This window comes from Pelodiscus sinensis, unplaced genomic scaffold (genome assembly GCF_049634645.1).
Source record: "Pelodiscus sinensis isolate JC-2024 unplaced genomic scaffold, ASM4963464v1 ctg68, whole genome shotgun sequence".
Taxonomy (NCBI): Eukaryota; Metazoa; Chordata; order Testudines; family Trionychidae; genus Pelodiscus; species Pelodiscus sinensis.
Genome location: NW_027466009.1, coordinates 192,538 through 218,385, shown reverse-complemented (window position 1 = coordinate 218,385; position 25,848 = coordinate 192,538). Strand labels below are relative to the sequence as shown.

At 54.2% G+C, this 25,848-nt stretch overlaps 1 protein-coding gene across 2 annotated transcripts; it reads left to right on the top strand.

Moving 5' to 3' along the window:
• Positions 1-17,041: 17,041 nt before the first annotated feature.
• On the top strand, positions 17,042-25,848 carry LOC142825918 (uncharacterized). 2 transcript variants are annotated; one of them, XM_075918094.1, is made up of 5 exons: positions 17,042-17,125; positions 20,033-20,425; positions 21,898-21,957; positions 22,562-22,689; positions 23,908-25,848. In XM_075918094.1, exons 1-5 carry the CDS (start codon positions 17,092-17,094, stop codon positions 24,058-24,060), a joined length of 768 nt encoding a protein of 255 aa, XP_075774209.1. In that variant the 5' UTR covers positions 17,042-17,091; the 3' UTR covers positions 24,061-25,848. The 2 variants fall into 2 exon arrangements, with proteins under 2 accessions (XP_075774209.1, XP_075774210.1); XM_075918095.1 differs by lacking the exon at positions 21,898-21,957.

The following is a 25,848-nucleotide window of genomic DNA, read 5'->3' as shown; positions in this document are numbered from 1 at the left end:
TCCTCTTGCCTCTTTTTTCACAAAAAATCCCTCTTCCCTGTCCACACATACCTTTCCGTGCCAGAACTCTTTCACAAAAAGGCATTCTTCCTTGTAGAATGAGGATTACCAATGTCGGAAAAAACCCCTCTGTTCTTTTAATTTTTTTTTTTACAGAAGAACACGCTTGCAGTGTGGACTTAACTCAAGTTTTATGGGAAAAATGGTCATTTTTCCAACAAAACTCTGTACTGTAGACAAACTTCTAGTCTGGCCACTCTGATTCTCTTATGTGGCAATACAGCTCCTGGTTTTGGCCACAATATTTCAGTTTTTGGCTGTAATAGATTGATGGAAAGCTGCCATTTTCTGTGGACAGCAAAAACTTTTGGAAACAATTTCATGGAGATAAACTCCCAATGTCCTCTCAGAAATGGTTGGGTTTTGGCCAGTTTTATATATGATCTGTAATACCGGCCCTTTCGTTTCAGCTGGGATCGTAGCTGCCATTTTCCAGACCTCCCTGATCACGGCTCAGCGAGCCGACAAAGAGCTGCAAAAAGCCATCGGCCTCTACGAAACCAAAGTCTCTGAATACAAACAAAGCCTTTGCAGATACGACCTTGAGAAGGAAGAAATTGACGTGAAGAGTCATGCTGAGGAGAAAAAAATGGAGGCGCTCACGAGGGAACTTTTAGAACTGGAGAACACAATGGAAAGGAAGGAGCAGTTTCTCCGCAACCTGTCTCTGCTGGTCGGGAACTTAGAGGTACTTGAGTCAAAATTGGATTTTGACTATGAAACTACCTGGGAGGTTCTGGAAGCGGATGTGCTTGAAAGCTTGGAAGGGGACCAAGGGCTGTTGAACTTCCTGGATGGAAAGGAAATCCGGAGCCTGGTCCAAGATCTAAAAAAAACCATTCAGTCAAGAGCTGACATCTAAAGCAAGGATTTCTACGGAAGCCAAGGGAATAGGTTAGCAGGTCTAGTTCAGATTAATGTCAGTGGGACCTTTGGCTGTGTCTACACTGGGCCACTTATTCCGGAAAAGCAACCGCTTTTCCGGAATAAGCTGCGAGCTGTCTACACTGGCCGCTTGCTTTTCTGGAAAAGCAACGACGATCTACTGTACAAAATCAGCCGCTATTCCGGAAAAACTATTCTGCTCCCGCTCGGGCATAAGTCCTTATTTCGGAACACTGTTCCGGAAAAGGGCCAGTGTAGACAGCCCAGTAATCTTTTCCGGAAAAAAGCCCCGATTGTGAAAATGACGCTCGGGGCTCTTTTCTGGAAAAGCACGTCTACATTAGCCACAGATGCTTTTCCGGAAAAAGGGCTTTTCCGGAAAAGCAGCCTGCCAATGTAGACGCTCTTTTTCCGGAAAAACTGAAAACAGAATAGTATTCCGTTTTAAGCATTTCCGGAAAAAGGTGCCAGTGTAGACGTAGCAGTGTGGGGTTGCTCCAGAGGTATCGTAGGATAAAGTGGAAATCAGAGGGGTGGGGGAAGTGAGTCATGCTAAGAAGGTGAGTGAGAAGGGGACCCCATAAAACCACTTCTGCATCCGGCTTAGGAAATGCTACGTATCCTTGCAACTGTTGGGTGACTCTGGGATCAAGGGATGCCAATGGATTTTGGCCATTATTTTCAGCAGGGGCAAGATATCATACATGATGCATAAGACGGCGATTCTGCCACAAAGGTCACAGATTTCGTGACTCTCTGAGACCTCTGTGACTCCCACACTGCAGTGGCAGGTGTAGCTGACCACAGGGCCGGCCGGGCCGGATGCTGTAGGGTTTTGTTGTTGTTGTTGTTTTCAATGTTTTCCCTGTACTGCTTTGAACTTAAGAATGATTGTGCTTGTGTAGACAAGCTAAGGGGTAACTTGTGACGGCCGCGATTTCAGCTGTTCGTAGCCTCTGGAGGGAGAGCAAAGCACAGATGCTGACCGAGCCGAGGCCACTGTCGGGGGGTACAAATCCATAGTGGTTCGGGAGACTTTACTGACAACTATTATTGCACTTTGATGGACAATGAATCTAGCTAGATGCTTTTGATCCTCATCTGATTTTACGTAAGAACATAAGAACGGCCGTACTGGGTCAGATCAAAGGCCCATCTAGACCAGTATCCTGTCTGCCGATAGTGGCCAGCACCAGGCGCTCCAGAGAAGATGGACCGAAGACAATAACCAAGTGATTTGTCTCCTGCCATCCCTCTCCAGCCTCTGACAAACAGAGGCCAGGGACACCATTTCTATCCCCTGGTGTCTGGGGTTTTTTGTGGTCTCTGGGGGCTCTGTTGGAGTCTGCTATGTTGACTACACACACAGAGTCAACACCACACACATCCACGCAGCCAAATGGTTATTAGCATTGGACAGAGTAGAATACCTGCCCGGACATTACACCTGTGACTTCTGAAACCCACACTGTCAAAACCCTGTAGCTGGTCCGGTATCTGTGTTACTCAGCTTTGGGGGCTGTTACCCCAACTCTGTGCCTTGGCTGGGGGAGACCAGAGCTGCCCTGCAGGACAGGAAGGTGGGGAATCCCAGAGGGCAGGCTGGTAGGCTCAGTGGTATGATCAGCACATCGGGTGACAGTCCCAAGGGGACCTCTGGGATCGAACCCATCCCACATCCAACCATGATTTTAGAACTGCCAGTGTCGGAGAAGCCAGCATGACCCTCTGGGAGTTGTTCCGGGGGTTATAAATCTCGCTGGCTTTTAAGAAACGAGTCTGGATTTCTAGCCTGCGTTTATCTAGCTTCGATTTCCAGTCATTGTAAAACCTTTGGTTGATAGATTGAAGCGCTTGATGTGATCAAATTTCTGCGCTCACGGACAGTGGCCAAGTCAGCCCTTCACCTTCTCTTTAAGTCACACAGATTGGTCCAAAGATTAGACAACATGCCTTATAAAGGAGCGCATTCTCGTGGCTCTTCTCAAGATGATGTGAAAAACATTCCTCGTAAATGGTGCACGCCAGAACCCATAGACACTAACTTCCCATCTTGCTAGCCTCCCTCTCTCTGCTACCTGCGTCCACTCCATCCCTTCCCCCAAACTGCTGCCACGCCTCTTCCTGCCTCTGCTCCACCCCTGCCCCTCCTTTTCCCCCTCCTTCCCCTCCCTTCCAGAGCTTGTGAATCAGCTGTCCACAGTGTTCTGGAAGAGCTGGGGGGGGGGGGGGGGAGTTGGTAAGTGCAGGGACGTTAGCATGCAAGAGGCATGGGGCAAGGGCTGGGGGGGAGCTTGGCTGCTGGGGGGTGCTCTGCACCCACTAATTTTTCCCGGTGGGTGTTTCGGCCGCAGAGCACACATGGCGTCGATGCCTGTGGCAGAACTGGATACTGGATGCCAGCAGCCAAGCAGCCTCCTGACTCTCGCTCAAGAGTTCCCCTGCTTATGCCTCCCAGAATCACATTCACCTTTTGGGAGCTCCTGTTCTGCTGGCAACCCCAAAGCTTTTTCAGACCCTGCTTCCCAGTTTAGAGTCCCCTTCCTCTCCGTGACAAAGGGGTCTCACAAAACTGAGCGTCAGGGCAACAAAACGGCAAATACATTTGAATGTTGATACGTGCGAAGTCATGCACATTGGGAAAAACACAAACCCAACTGGACGTACAATACGATGGGGAGTCATTTAGCTCCAGCCCCTCAAGAGAGAGATCTTGGAGCCATTGTCTCAGAAACCATCCACTCCGTGTGCAGCGGCCATGAAAACAGCAAACAGAACGCTGGAACTCATTAGGCAAGGAATGAATATAAGATACAAAACATCATATTGCCTCTGTATAGTAAGAAACAAAAGACAGGACTATGCAGCACTTTAAAGACTAACAAGATGGTTTATTAGGGGATGAGCTTTCGTGGGCCCGACCCACTTCCTCAGATCATATTCTGGAAGAGAATTGGCATGACTGTAGATACCAAAGGAATACAAAAAAAGAAGTGAACACCTTATTAAACTGACAAATCAGGTTTACAGCAGAAGGTGGGGTGAGGGAGAGAGAGGAAGGGGATACTTGTCTATGAGTCAATGAATGGCTAATCAGGGGTATTAAGTGGGGAAGCCGTCTTTGTAATGAGTAAGCTAATTAGCATCTTTGTTAAGGCCCATTCGTAAAGTGTCAAATGTAAGCATGAATGACAGTTCTGAAGTTTCTCTTTGTAGTCTGATGTGTTAAAGTCTCTTTGAAGTAAGATGCATGGAGTAAGGTCGTTAAGACTATGTTCAGGTAGGCTGAAATGAAAACCAACTGATTTTTCCTTGTGAAGATGTCTGATGTCTGATTTGTGGGCATTAATTCTTTGGCGAAGTGTCTGAGAAGTCTGTCCAATAAACATAGCAGAAGGACACTGTTGGCACATGATGGCATCAATTATATTTCTGGATGAACAGGAATATGTGTCCTTCATGCTGTAACAGACATGGTTAGGTCCAGTGAAAGCCTGATGAATCTCCTCCCCTTCCCTTTCCCCCAGGCAATCTATTAGTTTAAAAGTGAAATCTGTTTGAGCCGGCCAATCGTATTAGCATGACATTGATCTGGTGAAAGAGCCATTAAGTAGCGATGAAAACCTTGAACAGTCACCTGCCAACTTGAATTTACTGACAAGTGCCACATGCAGCAGACAGATAGAATTATCAACACCGCCCCATCTGAAGAGTAATCCTAATCAATGAGCATGGCCCAAAATAATAGGATAAACTGGTAGTTTATCTTGAATACATACTGTGTGCAGGTGAGGTTGCCTCATGTGAAAAGAGGTATATTGGAATTGGAAATGGGGTGTATTCTCTCTCATTACACAAGAAACTAGGGGATCACCAAGGCACATCTAGACAACAAGCTTTTGTTGATAGAGGCTTTGTCAACAGATACTTCTGTAGACAAAGAGCATCTAGAATATATCTAGTTCTGTTGACAAAGCTAGCCTCTTTGTCGACATCACAGCGTAGACGCAAAGGACAGTGTAGATGCAATAACGCCTTCTGTCGACAGATCTTTGTCGACAAAAGGCGTTATTCCTCGTAGAATGAGGTTTATCGCCGTCGACAAAACTGCCGAGTTCTGTCGACGTTATGTCGACAGAACTCAACGGCAGTGTAGATGCAAGTATAGTTTTGTTGACAAAAGTCCACTTTTGTCAACAAAACCCTGTAGTCTAGACACACCCCAAATGAAATTCACAGGCGGCAGGTTTAAAACAAATAAAAGAAAGTACTACTTCACATGGTGCACAGTCAACTTGTGGAACTCCTTGCCAGAGGATGTTGTCAGGGTCAAGATTGTAACAGAGTTCAAGAAAGCACTAGATCCATTCATGAAGGTTGGGTTCATCCATGGCTATTAGCCAGAATGGGTAGGAATGGTGTCGCTAGCTCCTGTTTGTCTGGATGGATGACAGAGGAGGGATCACGCAATGATTTCCTGTTCTGTTCACTCCCTCTAGGGCACCTGGCCTTGGCCACTGTCAAGGCAGGACACTGGGTAGATGGACCTTTGGTCTGACCCACTGTAGCCTTTGATATGTTCTTAAGTATGGCCTGTGTTCTTTACTCCTAGATGTACGGCTTTGCATTTAGCTATATACCAATGTACCGGGTTTCCTTGTGCCCTGTATACAAAGCATCCAGTTGCTCTGTAACGATGATGTGTCCTCTTCACTCCTGACCACTCCCCCCACCTTTGTGTGGTCTGCAAACTTTACCCTTGACAATTTTCTGTGTTCTTCTATCAAAATGTTCAGTCGTGTAGAGCCAAGCTCTGTGCAGGATCCAGTTAATATTTCATTTCCTGCATGCCAGGCTGATTGTGGGTTGGCCTTAATTCTTAAGAAAATGTCACGAAAGCTCATCATCTAATAAACCATCTTGTTAGTCTTTAAAGTGCTACATTGTCCTGCATTTTGCTTCAGCTACCCCAGACTAACACGGCTACATTTGTATCGCTATTTCACATAGTTCAAAGTCTCGAAGAAATCCGAGCCTGTAGCATCAGTGCTATTACATTCATGATCAGTCGACTTGTTGCAATCTCTCTCTCGCCCTACGAGGATTCATATTCAGCCACAAGAACCTGAGATTCCCGCAAGCTCATTTGCATGAGCACTACGATACAGTGAGGTCTGGTTTCACTAGACGCTCGCCAGACTCTGCAGACCAGCTCTGACTGCACAAGGCATCAGACACTGAGAAAAAGCCAGGCAACTTCCTCACCACCGAAAGGTGAGTCTTGCCTTCTGTTGGGTGTGGGTAAGGGAGAAGAGGAACAAAAAAGACTTTGAGCTATACTTATTATTATTTATGAAGGCAATTACTCCAGTGCAGTGTTTCTTAAACTTTTCAAGACCAAGAAACATGAAACAATACTTTTTTGTTATGGGGGACACCAGGGTTTTTTTGTTGAGGGGGGAAAAAAAAAGGTCAAGGGGGAAAGAGTCAGGAAAGTTATTGAGCACAAAAAAAAAAAAAAAGTCACCTGTCCCTTTAAGGGCAGCTATTTTGAATTCTTTTATTCTCTGCAGCACACCTCTGACTGCCTTGCGGCACATCGGTGTGCCATGGAACACAGTTTAAGAAACATTGGTGTAGACACACCCTGAGTCAGGAAAAGATCAAACGTGCAGTTACAAACCTGGAACTAACTGGCTAGGCAGGCGACCTGCTGTAACAGGTGACACAGTCGATCACAAATGGAAGGAGCCAGTAATGGGCTGGAGTTGCATCAACCCCGTATCTTTCAAAAAAAAGCCTCTGTCGAAAAAGAGCATCTAGACTACAACCAGTAGGGCCGGGGTGGCCGACCCACAGCTCACAAGCCACATGCAGCTCTTTCCTCCTTAAAATGCAGCTCATGAAGCCACGCCTGCGCCCTCGAAATAGCTCCTGGTTCCCCGTACTCACCACCTGGCGAGGTAAAACAAAATACACCAGAAAGTTAGGAGCCTAATGTGGTCAAAAAGCCAACCAGAGGTTTTTTTTTTTTTTTTTAAAGGGGCAAGGTCTTTTTTTTTTTCTCAACAACTTTTTTCCCTCCGCTCTTTGTGCGATAGCCACAGCTATTTTAGCTCTTTGCGTGCAACGGCTTGGCCACCCTGGGATAGGAGGTTAAGGTGCCCCTAACTGAAGATCTGTAAGTGCTGTAGGTGATGAGGCAGCTAAGGCACCCAAATGTTCAGTACTGAGTCCTGGGACCTGGGCTTTGTGATGTAGGGGAGATTGTATTCCCTAGTTGCTTTGTTATGTTGTGTGTGATTCCTGCTGTCCCGTCCTGTTTTGTTGTAACCTCGCGTGTGTGTGTGTGTGTGTGTGTGTGTGTGTTTGTGTGTGTGTGTGTGTGCGCGTGCACTCCTGTGCCTCAGTTTCCCTGGGCATTGCACAGATGCCGAGTGGGGATGGGAATAGTGGGAGTGGCTCTCACTAAGAGAGGCTGCCCCAGGCAATACACAACAATAGCTCAGACTGTCTTGTAAACCAGAGCTCAGGGTAGGAGAGCAACCAGGTGACACCTTGCCGGAGGAATCGGAACAAAGGAAGAGGCGGGGCTGCTAGCAGGGCTGGGACCGGTTCCTGAGGGTGGGAGTGATTCTAGGCTGGGGGAGGATGCAAGGAGGGAGGCAGGGCGCTGGCTCTGGGCCCTCTCTCCCCAAGTGGACCTGCACTGGCTGCTCCTGGCTCCTGTAACCCCAATTCTGAGCTATGCTGTGTCCTTACCAACCAATACACTTTCTGTTCTACTTGCTGGTTGAGAGTCTTGTCTGGCTGCAGATGGGGGTGCAGGGCCTGCTGATCTCCCCAGAGACAATCCGTGCTAAACAGACCCAGGGCAGAAGGAGAAGCAGAGGGACAGACCGGTGAAGTGACTCCTTGGTCAGAAAACGAGACTGCTTCATGACCCTACAGGGAGGAATTCAACTCACCGCTCTGCTGTGATCACGACATTGGCGCTACATCACGGGGGTAATTCTGCGCCCCCTTATGCAAAGTTGCCATCTGAGGTCTCCCGTCCTTATGTCGGGTGGCTGCAGGGGGAATGTACCCGTCCCATCAGCCTACAGAGAGCGGGGTGTTCTTATTCCGACCTGCCGATCGATTTGATGATGGATGGGTCAATAAATAAACGGGGGGAATGGGTTGATAAAAAAAGTCCCTGAATCTTGGACGCTTGCGCCCTGACTCTGATCTTAGAACACGTTTCTCCAACCTCTGGCATGTTCCTCTGGAGCCTTTCTGTGCTGGTTTTAACAGGGTTACTCATTGCAGGTAATCTCAGGCTAGGACCAAAACAGAGCTGAGTGTCGGCAAAGCAGACAAGCGGTGGAAGGCGACTCAGCGGATGATGGAGCCGTACACCGACTGGGCGGAGCACCTCGCGCCAGCCTCCATCATCCTGACCAATGTGGATCAGCTGACATCCCTCTCTGTCGGTGGGGGAGATGTCTCCATCAACGACAGCCTTTCAGAACAGTCAAAATCTTTCGGGGCTTGCGTGGCGCTCGTGAACGCGCAAGTCTGGTGGTCCTTCTACAACGCCCAAAACATCATGAACAGGATCAAAGGGCACTTCAGAGGGGTCTCCAGGATGATGGCAAAGACTCTCCTGGACTTCTCCCAGGAAGAAGTGGAGAAAACTTCCCCCACGAGTCAGCTAGAAACCAAACGACGGAGCATGCACAAAACATCACAGACATGCAAGGACTTGGCATGGAAGCTCGAAACCCCATTCTCTCCTGTGATTAACCTGCTCCAAAAGCTGCTGCAGGCCTTTGAAGCTGCCGAGAAGGGCTGCGAGGCTGAGCTGACGCATGTACGAGCGCTGAAGGCAACCATCACCGTGAAGCCATTCAAGGAGGAGCCGGAGCCGGATGGAAGGAAGAGGAAAGAGGAGCTGGGTGAGGCCTTGAAGGATTACAAAAAAGCCTTCCCCACGTGGGGCATGTCTGCTAGCATGGGCTTGATACAGGCTCTAAAAACCGCCCTCACTAACTCCGAGGCAGGACCTGGGGCTATTACCACAGAGCAGGATGAAACTGACCCAATGGAGATGGCTTTCCAAGAAGTGAAGCTGAAGTGGGAGGCGTTGACGTCAGCCCTGGAGCAAGAGGAGAGGCAATTTCGGAGCCTCGAGAAGCAAAACCAGGAGCTGTCGGACACTGAATGTGACGCCAAGAAGCGCAAGGTGAGAGAAGGTGAGTTAGAGGCAGCCGGGAGGATCCTGAGCCCTGGGATGGAGGCTCTGAGGAGCATGACGCAGCAGTGGGAGAACATGGCGCGATTCATGGAGCGCATCTCCGGGGAGATCAACTCCTGCTTCACAAACTATTTTGATGCCGTCCAACGATTCCAGCAGCTCACAAACCCCTCGGCAATGGACCAGATCTACAGCCAGACGCTCAGCGCGGCCGGCGTGGCTCAGTTTGTGCAGGAGATCTCTGACACCTACGTCACCGTCTCTAACACACACCTGATGCCTTGGTTGGAAGAGCTGAAGAAAATCACGACCAAGTCTTCCTACGAGAGTCTCCGATCCAAGGAAAAGATAGAGGAGACCCAGGAGAAAATCTCCACGCTGATTCGGGAGAAGGAGGAAGCGTTTAAGAATAAAGTAAAACAGCAGATGGAGACCATCAAGAGGGAGATAAAGGCCAAGCAGCCTCCGGTGAGTAAGGAGAAGCTGAAGGCGATGGAAGATGCTCTACAGCAAGCATTGAGGGAGCTGTCCATTCAGTAGGAAGATCAATATGAATACGACCTCCTAGTGAAGTCCCAGCTATAGCTTCGTGATCAAGCGATCACAGATTTCTACCTTTCCTGCGGCTTTGATTTCCGCTTGGAGCGCCCAACCGGACACGTTCTCACGGGTCACTCGCAAAAGGTCCAGCCACCCCCACGTCAACCTTCTTGGGAAAGTCAGGAGCACCTTGGCAGGAATAGGAATTAACAAGTAGCACCTCAGGAAGGCCAGGGCCTTAAAAAGCTTGCTCCTGACTTAAGCAACACGAGGGACTAGCAAGCAGGAACCGCCCACTGGGGAATTTTGCGAGGGAGTTCAGAGGTGGAGTTTGATAGGGGCTAGGTACACTTAACACTCTTTAAACCAGTGAATCTCAGAGGGTACGTCTACACTAGCCCCCGAGTTCAAACTAGGGAGGCTAATGAGAGTGACCGAAATTGCAAATGAAGCGTGGGATTTAACTATCCCGTGCTTCATTAGCATGATCCCGGTTGGTCACCATTTTGGAAATTGACTAGCCTGGAGTAACTGCTCACGTCTACACACGGCAGAGAAGGGCGAATCCGACATAAGCCCCTTACTTTGAATTACCAGTTAAACCTCATGGAATGCCCGTGTAGACGCGGGCAGTTCTTCCAGGCTAGTCAATTTCCAAAATGGCAACCAGCCGGGAGCATGCTAATGACACACGGGAGATTTAAATCCCGCGCTTCATTTGCAATTTTGGTCGCCCTCATTAGCCTCCCTAGTTCGAACTGGGGGGCTAGCGTAGACGTACCCAAACTGTGGTCTGTGGATCACTAGCGCGCCGAAGCCCCCAATCTGTGCTGACGCTCCAGCCTCGCATTCCTCACCCTCCCTCCCCACAAGACTGGAGCGCCAGCGCCGGCTTCCCACTGGAGCAGGGTGTCGTGTGGGTCGACTTATTTTAGATCCAAGGGACACCCGGACACTCCAGGGCTACTTAACCACTTTCTTATTGATCACACGCTTTAAGCTGTTAATACAGTTGTTTAAGTTTACAAGCCTTAAGAACAATGACTAGACAAGTTAAACCTTCAATGCTATACATTCTAAAGCAATTCATACAGCGCAAAGCAATGCAACAGCAATTAGTAACAGATCTACTATCTACAATAATAAAGCCGAGTTCACTTACACTTCATCCATATGCTACCTACAGTGCCAGGCAGGCGGTTGTGGTTCTATTGATTCCCACGCAATTGAACGCCACGCACTGGGGCGTCCGTGTGAAGGGTCTATTTACTTCTAGTTACATCGAACAGGACGTGTGGGTCAGACCTGCCCATTCCTTCCCATCGATTGTTCTTACTAAACCCAATTTATAGCAAAGTGAGAGTTGGTCGTTCTAATAATATTGACCAATTGATTGTGTATTGTGTAGGATACTTAAGACACCCAATGACCTAGTTGGAATACTCACACACACATGTTTCAATTATCTAACACAGTGTCTCTCAACCAGCGACACGAGTACCCTTAGGGATACCCGAGAGAAATCTGGGGAGTACGTCAACACAACTGAAATTTTGAGAAAACTGAATTTTTCTTTCAAGTTTGACAGCGCTTTATTATTTTTGCACTTTTTGCACCCAAAAATGTCATCGCCCATCCAGCTACCATGAAGTTGTTTAAACAAATGTGTTGCACTGGTAGAAAAAAAAATTGTGTGTGTCTGAAAACTGTAGGTACTGTGGGTATATCCTGCTGCTCAGGATGTTACTGCTGTGGGCGCAGTTGACAGTTTCATGGTTGCATCTGTACTTTTTGCTGATCAGACACAGAAGTAACCAACTGTAGGGAATAATTCTGGACACTCTGGATGCAGGTGAAAACAAGTCAGAGGATTTATTACACACTCAGCGCTGGTGGAGTGACAACCAGGGGTTAACCTGGTGAACTCTGGTTAAACAAAACATTACAATAGATTATATGGGCGGCAGATGGACGGAGGAGAAGCAATTTGATGGGTTCTAGCAGCAAGACGAAACGAGAACGTAAGCCAATACCCTATGAAAGATTACATAACACCTCCGCCCATCTCCAATTAAACATTTTATCAATAATACAGATAATGATTCCTAACAAGCTACTTAAGCCAACATAAACAAAACAGACATGTCAGTGGCAACTTTGTCTATTGGAGTAATGATGCGTCTACTGTGGGAGGATACCGCCTTGTGTTGGCATGGTCCTTGGGTCCCAGACCCATTATCTAGGATTAAAGGAAGACAATGAGCACAAATCAGACTCGTTAACCTTAACGAAGTTTGTTTTGGTGCCAGCCAATGTCTTATCGGAGTGAGGTCCTCTTGGAATGTGGTTGCCAAGGCGACCAGGGTCATGTTAACGTCCTGACTAGAAATCGTCATCTGAAGAAGTGGGTTTTGCCCACCAAAGTTCATGATCCCATCTATATGTGTTGTTAGTCTTTAAAGTGCGACCAGACTATTTGTTGTCATTTAAGTTTTTCCTGTTACAGACTGACTTGGCTTCCCCTCCAAAGATAATGATCAAAAAGTAAGTTTATTTCTTCCTCTCGATGTCCTATCGCATCCTTTCTGCTTAGCGTGTCTCCGAGAGTCTACGCTCGTCAGAGCCGGGAACATCTTTATTTCTATGTTCTGAAAAGGATCCCATATTTGTTGGACTTACAATAACAAAATTTGCCTACCAATTTTACAATTTTAAATTCTCCCCTCGACTCTGAACCAAACACTTCAATCTGACCAGATGAGGCAGAAAATTCGCTCCCCAGAATCGAAGCAGCCTTTGTCCTATTCTGCTCACCTAATTGCCCGAGACAAACTTGGCATATTTTTTTCTTAAATGGAGCAAAAAAATAACATTCCTTTCTTAATGATGTTGGGCCCAAGCTACCATATTTCCACACTGGCTCAGCAAGGCTGGTGTGTGAGAAAAGAGGAGCACAGTTCGCAAAGCAGCAAAGTCACAATCTGCAAATAAACACACACACACACAACACTTAGAGGCAGACTGGAAGGCCGTTTTCCCATCAAGTGAGTTGACTTCCCGTCCCGTCCGGCTTTTATAGTGCGTGGGCCTAATTGGGGGTGAGCGCCATCTAGTGAGTTCCTGTGAGAAACCGTCAAGCAAATCAGCTATTTCTGACACTACTAGCTAATGTACCCGGTAATGCCAAAACACAGCATGACGTCAAATGTCTGTCGTATCTCAGTTTTGTGAGGTATCCTGAAAACCAATCCTATTCCAGGTCCATCCCCTGTTTCTGGCTCATCTTGGTTCAATCTCTTTTCAACGTTCGCTCTGTTCTGTCCATGCTGAGGACAGTGTTCGCGGGGGTGACTTTGTCTTGTTTCTGTGTGGTTTGATGAGACACAGTCCCATTCCAGGCACAGCCTGTTGTCCTGGCACGACCGAACCCTGACCTTGCAGGAAGCTGGGTTAAGAGGAAGTGACGTGCCCAGTTGTGTAGGACTTTCACCATTTAGGAGTTCTTGAACAGACAGAAAGACATGCAGACTAGAGGTTTTTGATCTGAGGTTTTTTGATCTGAGGAAGTGGGTCTGGCCCACGAAAGCTCATCATCTAATAAACCATCTTGTTAGTCTTTAAAGTGCTACATAGTCCTGTATTTTGTTTCAGCTACACCAGACTAACACGGCTACATCTCTATCACTATGCAGACTAGAGGACTTTCCTAGCCTTCCTTCGGTCCTTGAGGGGGCTCAGTGCAGGATTACAGGGGTCAGGCCAAGGCAGCGGGGTGGGGAGGGAACAGGAATCAAGGCAGGGGGGTGGGTGGGGTGCTCAGGGAAAGGGTGCAAGAGTCTGGTCAGTGGGTGGATGTGGGGGCACAGGTCTGGGGTGGGGGTACAGGAGCCAGGGCAAGGGTGGGAACTCAGGACAGGGGATGGGGACTCCAGGAGGCAAGGCAGGGGGTTGGGAGATGGGTGGGAATGGCTCAGGGCAGGGTGTGTTGGGTTCAGGAGTCAGGACAAGGAGTTAGGAAGGGGTGAGGAGGTTCCCCAGTGTCAGCAAGGGCAGGGGGACCATGCTGCCCAGCCAGAAGCTGCGGCCCGGCACAGCTGGGGTGGTAGAGGGGGGCGGGCTGTACTGTCCAAGTAGCAGCTGCTCTCTGGAGCTGTGGCAGAGGCTGCACTTGCTGCCCCCGGTGGTCCTTATACAGTATAACTGTTTCTCACCAAACTGAAACGGAGGGCTGTGATAGCAGGGACAATCGCATTCCAGGCACATCCCATTGTCCCGGCACCACCAAACTCTGCCCTTGCCGTACGTTAGGAGAAGAGGAAGCTGCAGGCTGAATTTCGTGGCCCTCGCTGTTCCCGTTTCGGAGTTCTCGGACGGACGGATGGACAGACTCACTCAGCTGCTCAAGTCGATTGAAAGCCACGAGTGGGGGAAAAGTGTCAAACAACCGACCTCTCTTCTGCCCCAGATGTTGTTTATGAGCTCTGTGCAGTCCCCCGAGAGCTGGAAAGAGACGTGATGATTATCGGCGCCATAAAAACAGGTATTGAAGTAAAACTTGAGGCAATCAATTTAAGGTGTTAGGAAAAATATGTAGAACTATGCCAATTAGCAAGGGGCAGGCAACCCCCGACTTACAACAGCCTGACTTACAACCCCCCACATTCACAACCATTTTTTTCATGCAAGATCGCTCCTAACCCCCCCAATTTACGTCCGCAGCTCGCACTTACGACGGCAAACGTCGCAGACTCCTCGCATCTTCCCAAAACAGGAAACGTACAAAGTCAGTCAGACTTGTCTGTCTGCAGCTGCTCCTTGAACTGCGCGCGTCTCCGCCACCTCGATCTTCACTTTTGAGTTATTTTTGTGCGTTATTTGAACTATTTAGTTTCGTTTTCCTCCATTTCCGCAGTCGATGTTGGTATTTTTAGGGTATGAAATGGCGTTCCAGGAACAGAACCGCCATTTATAACGTTGCACCTATGGGAAAACGACCTACCCAGTTTGGGAGGACTCTCACCATTTAGGAGTTCCTGAACAGGCAGAAAGACATGCAGGCTAGAGGATTTACCCAGCATTCCTTGGGTCCTTGAGGGTTCCACTTACAATTAGGTCGTAAGCGCGAGGGTCGCCTGTAAATAATCGAACATTTCACTAGCGCCGCTCTCAGCTGTGTCCCATAGGAACAGACTCCAAAGGCCCCTTTAAGGGGTCCGGGGCCGGGAGGGGGGCAATAGAGTTTCTCTGGTGTTGGCCAGAGTGGCCACCAGGGAAACCTGGGAAGCCTTAGCCTCCCACTAGTTCGAATTAAGGGGCTACACACCCCTTAATTCGAACTAGTAAGTTCGAACTAGGCTTAGTCCTCGTAGAATGAGGTTTTCCTAGTTCGAACCAAGCGGAGCGCGTGTGTAGCGCCTATCAAAGTTAGTTCGAACTAACGTCTGTTAGTTCGAATTAACTTTGTAGTGTAGACATACCCATAGGAACAGACTCCAAAGGCTGGTAGAAGAGGGAGCAAGAAGGCGCACACAGGGAAAGGACCCCCCAAAGTGGTTCTTTATGGCCTTTTGCTCCTGCTCACCTTGCTCTCGTGGAGAATGTAAGATTTTAATAATTTAACGTCCATTTTTTACCACCTGTGTTAGGAAACACCCCTTTTGTGTCAATGCCTTCTATAGCAATGTTTCGTAAATGGGGGACCCTGACCCCAAAGGGGCTCTCATGCCTTTTGGAGGAGGGTCACCCTTACTTCTGTACCATCTTGGCCAAAGAGCAGCGACTGCTGGCTGGAAGCCCAGCTCTGAAGGCAGCTCCGCAGCCAGCAGCAGTACTGAGGTAAAGGTGGCGGGGTAGGGTAGAAGGTCATCTCTTTTGGGGCAGAGAGGGGGGGTCCTCACAGCCGGAAATACTTTCAGAGGGGGGGTCCCCGCAAAAAAGCGTTGAGAATCTCTGTGCTATAGTATTGGCATCAAAACAGTCCGTGAATAGATGTTCTAAAACTTTCCTCTTTTTCATGCCGTTGGAAATTCGGCCCACTTAAAGCAAAGACCCCAAAGTGGCTGTCTCCCTTCCTGGCTATGCCTAGGATGGGGAGATAGATGGACTCACTGGGGACCCACCCAGGTAGCAGGTTGGGGTGCCCACAGTCCCACCCTACAAGGGGGCATGCTGGGAGAGGAGGCCCCAGTGGGGCGGCAGGAGGGAGTGGGGGTTACAGCCTGGATGGTAGAGTTTTCCACAAGGAGCAGGGCCGAAAGGGCTGTACAGTGTCCGTCCTGCACCTCCAGACTGGGCCTGGTCTTAGCACCGAGAGTCCAGCCTCAGCCCGAAATTTCCTTCCCCGGGCCAAGCCAAGGACGTGTTGATCCAGCCTGGTGTCAGTAACAAGAAACGTTTCTCCAGGCATGTTAGCAATAAGAGGGTGATCAGGGAGGTTACGTCTACACTGCCGTTTTTGCCGGCAGTGAGTATGCAAATGAGGCGTGGGTTAGCATATCACCGTGCCTCATTTGCATAATGTATGCACACTATTTTGGCAGAAAAAAATAGCGTGGATGGGGTTTTTTGCGCAAAACCCCCCGTTTTCTGCAAGAGCCTTATGCTTCTCCAGAAAAAACGGAGTGCATAAATGATGCAAATGAGGCCCTGTGAGATGCTAATCTATGCCTCATTTGCATATTCACTGCCGGCAAAACGGCTGTGTAGATGTAGCGGGAGGGTGTGGGGCCCTCACTGGATGAGGGAGGTAACCTAGTGACAGATGATGTGGGGAAAGCTGAAGGACTCAAAGCTTTCTTTGCCTCTGTCTTCACGGACAAGGTCAGCTCCCAGCCCACTGCACTAGGCAATGCATTATGGGAAGGAGGTGGGCAGCCCTGGGTGGACAAAGAACAAGTTAGGAACTATTTAGAAAAGCTAATCCTGCAGCATGGAGTTCCACTGGCACAAACTTTTTTACAGTCTTGGAGGGGGCTGCACGCTCTCCTACTCCCCTCTCTCTGGCCTCTTCTGCTTCCTGCTCCTTCTGGAAGCAGAACCAGCCGGGTCGGATGAGCACCCTTGTTTTTCGGGGCCTTGCTCCCCCGCCCCCTGCCCCAAGCCCAGTCCCTGCTGCTGCCCAGCCCAGGGGAGGGGGATGGGGAGGGGGAATACTTTGTTTCCCCATCTGAAAAGCACCCGAGAAAGGGAGACCGTGGAATGGAGAAGAGCCGGTCAGCGGAAGCCCTGGCTCCATCCAGCCTGCCCCGGCTCCAGGCCGTCTTCTCGTGCGGGGAGGATGTGAGAGTGGGGGCGAGGGGGGCGGGGTTCCGTGCAGCCCTGAGGAGCCGGGGCAGGTTAGTGATAGTGGAAGGCCAGCGAGGTGCAGGATGGTCCCGGTGTTACTGCTTTGGGTGTTTGTGGGTGAGCAAAGGAGGTTTGGGGTGGGGGCCGTGCTGCTGCCGGGGGGGGGGGGGAGAGGAGCGAGCTGGGGGAGGGGGAGAGAGGTGGGGTGGGAGGTTGATAAAACAGGAAGAGTGTGAGAAAAAGTATTTTGACTGCAAGAAAGACGGGAAGCACAGGGGCAGTGTAGGGGAGCCATGTGGGGTGGGGCGATGGAGGGGCACACTGTGGAGGGCGGTGGGGTGCAGTGTGAGTGTGGGGGGGGCTGGGTGTGGGGGGCACAGTGCACTGGTGTGGGCCGAGCTGGGGGGCTGGGTGGTGAGGCAGTGGAGGGCAGGATGTGGGGGGCACAGTGCATTGGTGTGGGCAGAGCTGGGGGGCTGTGCAGTGGGGGGCAGGGTGTGGGGGGCACAGTGCATTGGTGTGGGCACAGCTGGGGGGCTGTGCAGTGGGGGGCAGGGTATGGGGGGCACAGTGCAATGGTGTGGGCACAGCTGGGGGGCTGGGCGGTGGGGGGCAGGGTGTGGGGGGCACAGTGCACTGGTGTGGACAGAGCTGGGGGGCTGTGTGGTGGGGGCAGGGTGTGGGGGGCACAGTGCAATGGTGTGGGCAGAGCTGGGGGGCTGTGCAGTGGGGGCAGAGTGTGGGGGGCACAGTGCAATGGTGCGGGCAGAGCTGGGGGGCTGGGCGGTGGGGGGCAGGGTGTGGGGGGCACAGTGCACTGGTGTGGGCAGAGCTGGGGGGCTGGGCGGTGGGGCAGTGGGGGGCAGAGTGTGGGGGGCACAGTGCAATGGTGTGGGCAGAGCTGGGGGGCTGGGCGGTGGGGGGCAGGGTGTGGGGGGCACAGTGCACTGGTGCGGGCAGAGCTGGGGGGCTGGGCGGTGGGGGGCAGGGTGTGGGGGGCACAGTGCACTGGTGTGGGCACAGCTGGGGGGCTGGGCGGTGGGGCGGTGGGGGGCAGGGTGTGGGGGGCACAGTGCACTGGTGGGGGCAGAGCTGGGGGGCTGGGCAGTGGGGGGCAGGGTGTGGGGGGCACAGTGCAATGGTGCAGGCAGAGCTGGGGGGCTGGGCGGTGGGGGGCAGGGTGTGGGGGGCACAGTGCAATGGTGCGGACAGAGCTGGGGGGCTGGGCAGTGGGGCAGTGGGGGAACAGGCTGCGGGGGGCACAGTGCACTGGTGCGGGCAGAGCTGGGGGGCTGGACAGTGGGGGCAGGGTGTGGGGGGCACAGTGCACTGGTGCGGGCAGAGCTGGGGGGCTGGGCGGTGGGGGGCAGGGTGTGGGGGGCACAGTGCACTGGTGCGGGCAGAGCTGGGGGGCTGTGCAGTGGGGGGCAGGGTGTGGGGGGCACAATGCACTGGTGTGGGCAGAGCTGGGGGGCTGGGTGGTGAGGCAGTGGGGGCAGGGTGTGGGGGGCACAGTGCACTGGTGCGGGCAGAGCTGGGGGGCTGTGCAGTGGGGGGCAGGGTGTGGGGGGCACAGTGCACTGGTGCGGGCAGAGCTGGGGGGCTGGGCGGTGGGGGGCAGGGTGTGGGGGGCACAGTGCACTGGTGCGGGCAGAGCTGGGGGGCTGGGCGGTGGGGGCAGGGTGTGGGGGGCACAGTGCACTGGTGCGGGCAGAGCTGGGGGGCTGTGCAGTGGGGGGCAGGGTGTGGGGGGCACAGTGCAATGGTGCAGGTAGAGCTGGGGGGCTGGGCGGTGGGGGGCAGGGTGTGGGGGGCACAGTGCACTGGTGCGGGCAGAGCTGGGGGGCTGGGCGGTGGGGCAGTGGGGGCAGGGTGTGGGGGGCACAGTGCACTGGTGTGGGCAGAGCTGGGGGGCTGGGCGGTGGGGCAGTGGGGGCAGGGTGTGGGGGGCACAGTGCACTGGTGTGGGCAGAGCTGGGGGGCTGGGCGGTGGGGGGCAGGGTGTGGGGGGCACAGTGCAATGGTGCAGGTAGAGCTGGGGGGCTGGGCGGTGGGGGGCAGGGTGTGGGGGGCACAGTGCACTGGTGCGGGCAGAGCTGGGGGGCTGGGCGGTGGGGCAGTGGGGGCAGGGTGTGGGGGGCACAGTGCACTGGTGTGGGCAGAGCTGGGGGGCTGGGCGGTGGGGCAGTGGGGGCAGGGTGTGGGGGGCACAGTGCACTGGTGTGGGCAGAGCTGGGGGGCTGGGCGGTGGGGGGCAGGGTGTGGGGGGCACAGTGCAATGGTGCAGGTAGAGCTGGGGGGCTGGGCGGTGGGGGGCAGGGTGTGGGGGGCACAGTGCACTGGTGCGGGCAGAGCTGGGGGGCTGGGCGGTGGGGGGCAGGGTGTGGGGGGCACAGTGCACTGGTGTGGGCACAGCTGGGGGGCTGGGCGGTGGGGCAGTGGGGGCAGGGTGTGGGGGGCACAGTGCACTGGTGTGGGCACAGCTGGGGGGCTGGGCGGTGGAGCAGTGGGGGGCAGGCTGTGGGGGGCACAGTGCATGGGTACGGGTAGAGGTGGGGGGCTGGGAGGTGGAGCAGTGGGTGGCAGGGTGTGGGGGGCACAGTGCACTGGTGCGGGCAGAGCTGGGGGGCTGGGCGGTGGGGGGCAGGGTGTGGGGGGCACAGTGCACTGGTGCGGGCAGAGCTGGGGGGCTGGGCGGTGGGGGGCAGGGTGTGGGGGGCACAGTGCATTGGTGCGGGCAGAGCTGGGGGGCTGGGCAGTGGGGGGCAGGGTGTGGGGGGCACAGTGCAATGGTGCGGGCAGAGCTGGGGGGCTGGGTGGTGAGGCAGTGGGGGCAGGGTGTGGGGGGCACAGTGCACTGGTGTGGGCAGAGCTGGGGGGCTGGGCGGTGGGGGGCAGGGTGTGGGGGGCACAGTGCACTGGTGCGGGCAGAGCTGGGGGGCTGGGCGGTGGGGCAGTGGGGGAACAGGCTGCGGGGGGCACAGGGCGAGGCTGCAGCCCCCCGCCCCACGGCTCTCCCCGCAGGCGGCTGCTCGGCGCTGTGGCTGTCGGTGCCCGAGGGGGGCGTGACGGTGGCTCCGGGGGACACGGCCCTGCTCCCCGCCGTCCTGCGGCTGCCGGCCCCCCCGCCCCCCTCCTTCCAGGTGCGCTGGCGCTTCCTGCCCACCGGCCGCCTGGTGCTGCTGCTTGTGGCCCATGGCTGCGGGGGGGCGGCCCCCTGGCGCCGGGCCTGCCGCCTGGGCCTGGAGCGGGGCCGGGGCTACGAGGGCCGGGCCGGCCTGGGCCCCCGCGACGCCGCCCTGCAGCTGCGGGACGCCGGCCCCGAGGACGCCGGCTCCTATCGCGTCAGCCTGCTGGGCCTGGGCCTGCACGCCTCCGCCGAGCTCAACCTCACCCTGGCCCCCGCCCACACCCCAGGTACCCGGCGGGGAGGGGGCGGGGCACCGGGCGGGGAGGGGGCGGGGGGTCGCGTGCCCCAAACCCTCGCCCCATCCCCCGCACCCTAGCCCCTCCCGCATCCCGGTGGCATCCCGCCTCCCAGCCCCTCCCCCTCTGGTGCGGGAATCCGCCGCCCAACCCCCTCCCTCCCCCGCCATCCTAACCCCTCCCCCATTCCAACCTGTGCTCCCCTCCCCCGCCTCCCAGCCCCTCCCCCTCTGGTGTGGGAATCCGCCGCCCAACCCCCTCCCTCCCCCGCCATCCTAACCCCTCCCCCATTCCAACCTGTGCTCCCCTCCCCCGCCTCCCAGCCCCTCCCCCTCTGGTGCGGGAATCCGCCGCCCAACCCCCTCCCTCCCCCGCCATCCTAACCCCTCCCCCATTCCAACCTGTGCTCCCCTCTCCCGCCTCCCAGCCCCTCCCCCTCTGGTGCGGGAATCCGCCGCCCAACCCCCTCCCTCCCCCGCCATCCTAACCCCTCCCCATTCCAACCTGTGCTCCCCTCCCCCGCCTCCCAGCCCCTCCCCCTCTGGTGTGGGAATCCGCCGCCCAACCCCCTCCCTCCCCCGCCATCCTAACCCCTCCCCCATTCCAACCTGTGCTCCCCTCCCCCGCCTCCCAGCCCCTCCCCCTCTGGTGCGGGAATCCGCCGCCCAACCCCCTCCCTCCCCCGCCATCCTAACCCCTCCCCCATTCCAACCTGTGCTCCCCTCTCCCGCCTCCCAGCCCCTCCCCCTCTGGTGTGGGAATCCGCCGCCCAACCCCCTCCCTCCCCCGCCATCCTAACCCCTCCCCCATTCCAACCTGTGCTCCCCTCCCCCGCCTCCCAGCCCCTCCCCCTCTGGTGTGGGAATCCGCCGCCCAACCCCCTCCCTCCCCCGCCATCCTAACCCCTCCCCCATTCCAACCTGTGCTCCCCTCCCCCGCCTCCCAGCCCCTCCCTCTCTGGTGTGGGAATCTGCCGCCCAACCCCCTCCCTCCCCCGCCATCCTAACTCCTCCCCCATCCCCGTGGGATCCCCCATTCCAACGTGGGCTCCCCTCCCCCGCTGCCCAGCCCCTCCCCCTGGCCTGCGGCCCAACCCCCCCACCCCGTCCCTGTGTCCTAACCCCTCCCCCGTTCCCCACAGCCCAGTCCCTCCCTTTCCCTTCCCCCCCCCCCCCAGGATCCTGCACCCAACCCAGTCCCTGTCCCCTCCCCCACCCCGCAGGATCCTGCATCCCAGTGCCCCCCTCCCATTCGTGCCAGGGATCCGGCCTCTCCCAGCTGCCCCCAGGAATCCCATTGCACAAGGACCATCCCCCCGCCTCTCCGGCCCCCGCCAGCACGTGGCCCCTGCCCCCACCCCCGCATGGCCTCTTCCTCAGCCATGGCTGCCCCGGGCCCCTGCCTTGGTTCTCCCCCGGGGCTGCGTCCGTCCCGCCGACCCCCTAATCCCCTGCTCCTTGCAGGTCTCGCCACCGTCCCTCCGCCCATCTCGGCAGCTCCCACAGACAGCCCCCAACCTCCAGGTGAGGAAGGGGCCCGGAGGGCACAGCGGGGGGGGGGGGTGTGGGGGCTCCAGCGCTGAGCTGGGAGCTTGGGGGTTTCGGCTCTGGTCCCGGCTCCGTGTCACGCCCTCGCTGCAGGGCTCTGCCCCCGGGGCTCCGTGTCCCGGCCCCCTCCAGCCCCTCTGCCGTACGGCTACACGGCGCCTGATCCCTGGGGTCGGGGGCGTGCGGGCGGGGCCGTGCCCGCCCCACCCGGCCTTGCAGAGGGGCTTGAGCCGCGTCCGCACTGCAAACCGCCCAGGGCCCCGTATCCCTGCGGGACGGGAGCCAGCCCCCTGGCAGGGTCCTGCCTGTTCCCGGCCCTGCTGCATGCGGATGGGAAAGGGGCCGGGTTGAGCGGGTGGTGCGGAGCCTCCCTGAGGAGAGGCCGGCGGGAGGTGTTGGGACAGCAGGGGGCTACAACCAGGGGGAGATCCCGGCTCTGCCATGCGGCGGCGGGACATGGGGGCCTGGGGCGACCTGCCTGGGATGCCCGCCACCCGCTCCCCCCACAGGAGGGAATTGGGGGGTGAGTCCCTGGCTTCTGCGGTGGAGCAGGGCTCTGAATTCAGGCTCCTCTCTGCAGGAGGTTCGGAGCCGCCCCTCGGCTCCGTAAGGGCCCCGCCGGACGGAGGGGGCGTCCTGATGTCCAACACCGTCCAGCTGGGCCTGGCCGGCCTGGTTCTCTGCCTCCTGGCGCTGATCGTCGGCGAGGTGGGCGGCTCTGCCGTGTGTGTGTGTGTGTGTGTGTGTGTGTGTGTGTGTGTGTGTAAATCCTGCCCCCTTCTGGAGAGAAGACATCGCACACCCTGGTAGTTGTGAAGTGTGTGTGTGTGTGTGTGTAAATCCTGCCCCCTGCTGGAGAGAAGACATCGCACACCCTGGTAGTTGTGAAGTGCGTGTGTGTGTGTGTGCGTGTGTGTGTGTAAAAGTCCTGCCCCCTGCTGGAGAGAAGACATCGCACACCCTGGTAGTTGTGAAGTGTGTGTGCGCGCGAATGCTGCCCCCTGCTTGAGGGACTCTGCTATACACACCTTGCACTGGTGTGTGTGTGTGTGTGTGTGTAAATGCTGCCCCCTGCTTGAGGGACTCTGCTATACACACCTTGCACTGGTGTGTGTGTGTGTGTGTGTGTAAATGCTGCCCCCTGCTGGAGGGACTCTGCTATACACACCTTGCACTGGTGTGTGTGTGTGTGTGTGTGTGTGTGTGTGTGTGTGTGTGTATAAATGCTGCCCCCTGCTGGAGGGATTTTGCTAGACACACCTTGCACTGGTGTGTGTGTGTGTGTGTGTGTGTGTGTGTGTGTGTGTGGGCGTGTGTATAAATGCTGCCCCCTGCTGGAGGGACTATGCTATACACACCTTGCACTGGTGTGGTGTGTGTGGGCGTGTGTGTAAATGCTGCCCCCTGCTAGAGGGAATACATTGCACACTCTGATAGTTGTGAAGTGTGTGTGTGTGTGTGTGAATGCTGCCCCCTGCTAGAGGGAACACACACACTTCACAAGGATTAGGAAGTGTGGTGTATTCCCTCCAGCAGGAGACAGCATTTACAGACACATCACACACCCCAATACTTGTGAAGTGTGTGTGTAAATGCTGCTCTCTGCTGTAGGGAATATGATATACACACCTTGAACTCTGTGTGTGTGTGTGTGTGTGTGTGTGTGTGTGTGTGTGTGTGTGTGTGTGTGTGAGAGAGAGAGAACACCTGCTGTCCAGCCTATACCGCACCCCCATTTTCTCTCATGAATGTTGCCGGTTTCTCTGCGTGTGAGTGTCCAACCGCCTATCCATGGGCGGGAAAGCAGCTTAACACAGACTCTTCCCCTTCCCGTCCCCTACCTCCTCCACCACCTGAGCCCTTCATGGGAAACTCCCCCTGTCACCTGCTGCATGTCCAGCTTATGCCTGCGATTCCCTTCCACAGCACGTCCTGTCCATGAGAAAACAGGACACCCTAGTGACAGAGTCCCTCTCAGAGGCTGATGAAACCACCACTGCCCTGATGATGCTGAGGGCCCTCCGCGAGACGCCCAGACCAGAAAGCTCAGAGGAACTCTATTCCAGCCTCAGTTACTGATCCGGCTGCATGTCCTGCAGCGGCGAGTTCCACAGGTCGCCACCACGCTGCTTCGTAACCTGAGACCCTGCGGTGAGATCCAACACCAGCCCCTCCTCTCTGGTGCTGTCTGCCTGCACAGTCTTTCATTGAAGATTGCACGCAGATGTCGAGTGTCCAGGTTAGATTCCCCAGCCAGGGCAAATCCTCATAGGCGTGAATCAAGATTGCTCCTCTAGAGAGAAATGCACCAGAGTCCCAGCTGGTGTTACTTGGGGCCACATGATTGAGGCTGTTTTAGAGCAGTGGATCCAACCAATCTGGAATTTCCCACCCCGTTCATCCTTCGCCTTTATTACGGAAGAGAAGGGCGTGACTCGTTTCCCAATACTTTCTTCCTCATTTTCATTTCCCTCCTCGCATTTACCACTGCATATTAAAGCCGCCCAAACGTTATAGCTCGTATCAGATGGGATCTTCTTGCATTTCACAGTCACCCCAGGTCCTGTTTGTGTCACCAGTGAGATTTGGACCCAGAAACCAGACCAAACATATTCCAGGAAATCTCTGACTTGGGTAATTTAATTGTCTATTTTGGCTTTAAGAGCGGTGGGAACCCCACCTGGGCAGAGAAAAGAGTTTTCAGGTGGTTGGCAAGTGGAGGGGGAACATTGGTTTGGATCAACCTTTGAAAGGGACATTTTGTGACATTTTCACTGTGTCAAAAAGTTGGAGAAAGAACTTCATTTGAGGGCTGAACCAGATCTGCATTAGTTCAAACAGGAAGCAATTTGAGGAAGTTCTCCAGGCCGTGTTATGTGGGAGGTCATCTTGAGTTGTCACAGTTTTGCCCTGGGCTCGAAAGATTTCTGGCTCTATGAACTCTTGGACGCCGTGAATTTGTGGCTCAAAGAAAATGTCACAATGAAACAATTCACCTTTTTTCAGTTGTGTGTAGCTGTGTGTTTGACCGAAACAATTAGTCAAAACCAACAAAAAGTCACAACATGTTTCACTTGATCCAAGTTTGCATTTTGCTGTTTAAAAAAAAAAGGATCGGTTGAAATTTTTGCTTCGCACTAATTTACACGGGTGGATGTAACACATTGACAGTGTGAGCATTTCACACACATTTTACACTACTGTAAATAACAATACAAGATACAAGTCGAAAGGGTATGAGGCCTCAGTGAAATTTCTTTGCTCAAGCTAAAGCTGTAACTCCATTAGCTGGTTGCAGTATTAGGCTTTTATCCTCTATTAATCACAGAATGAAAACAATGTTACACTTTCGTCCGAGAGTTGGCTATATTTTGGGACTTCTTTGGAGCTGGCTGTCTTTTAAAGGCCAAGTTTTTTTTTCCCACTGAAGATTGACCTTTCTAAAGAAAATGATGGTTTTTTGCAGAAAAAAGGTATTTCTCAAAATTTTCCATAAACCTTTTCACCAGAATTTTAACTGAAATTTTGTTTTGAATCCCAATTAGTTTGGAAATGCTTTGTTTATTTCAAAATGTGTTTTCAGCCCATTCCAATAACAGTTCATGCAACCTTGGCCCTCTGTAACCAAAATCGTTAATTGCACTTTAACATAATGGTAGGTGTTAAAATTTTTGCCATTGATGTTGTTGTCTGGAGTGAACTAAATAAACATTTTTCCGCAAGCAGCATCTGCTTCCTGTCAAAAACCTCCAATTGCCTTGAAAAACCCAAGGTCCCTAAATGCAGTGATGCCTCATGGGACCTGTAGTTCATTCAGCTCTCTCCAGTTGGACTTCATCTCCCATGATGCACTGGCTGCTGTGGGGC

Bases quoted from the DNA above. Each gene is read 5' to 3' on its own strand.
- LOC142825918 (XM_075918094.1), top strand. From the start codon at position 17,092: ATGGTCCCGGTGTTACTGCTTTGGGTGTTTGTGG. The intron at 17,126-20,032 runs GTGAGCAAAGGA...CTCTCCCCGCAG, and splicing joins ACTGCTTTGGGTGTTTGTGG to GCGGCTGCTCGGCGCTGTGG. The intron at 21,958-22,561 runs GTGAGGAAGGGG...TCCTCTCTGCAG, and splicing joins AGACAGCCCCCAACCTCCAG to GAGGTTCGGAGCCGCCCCTC.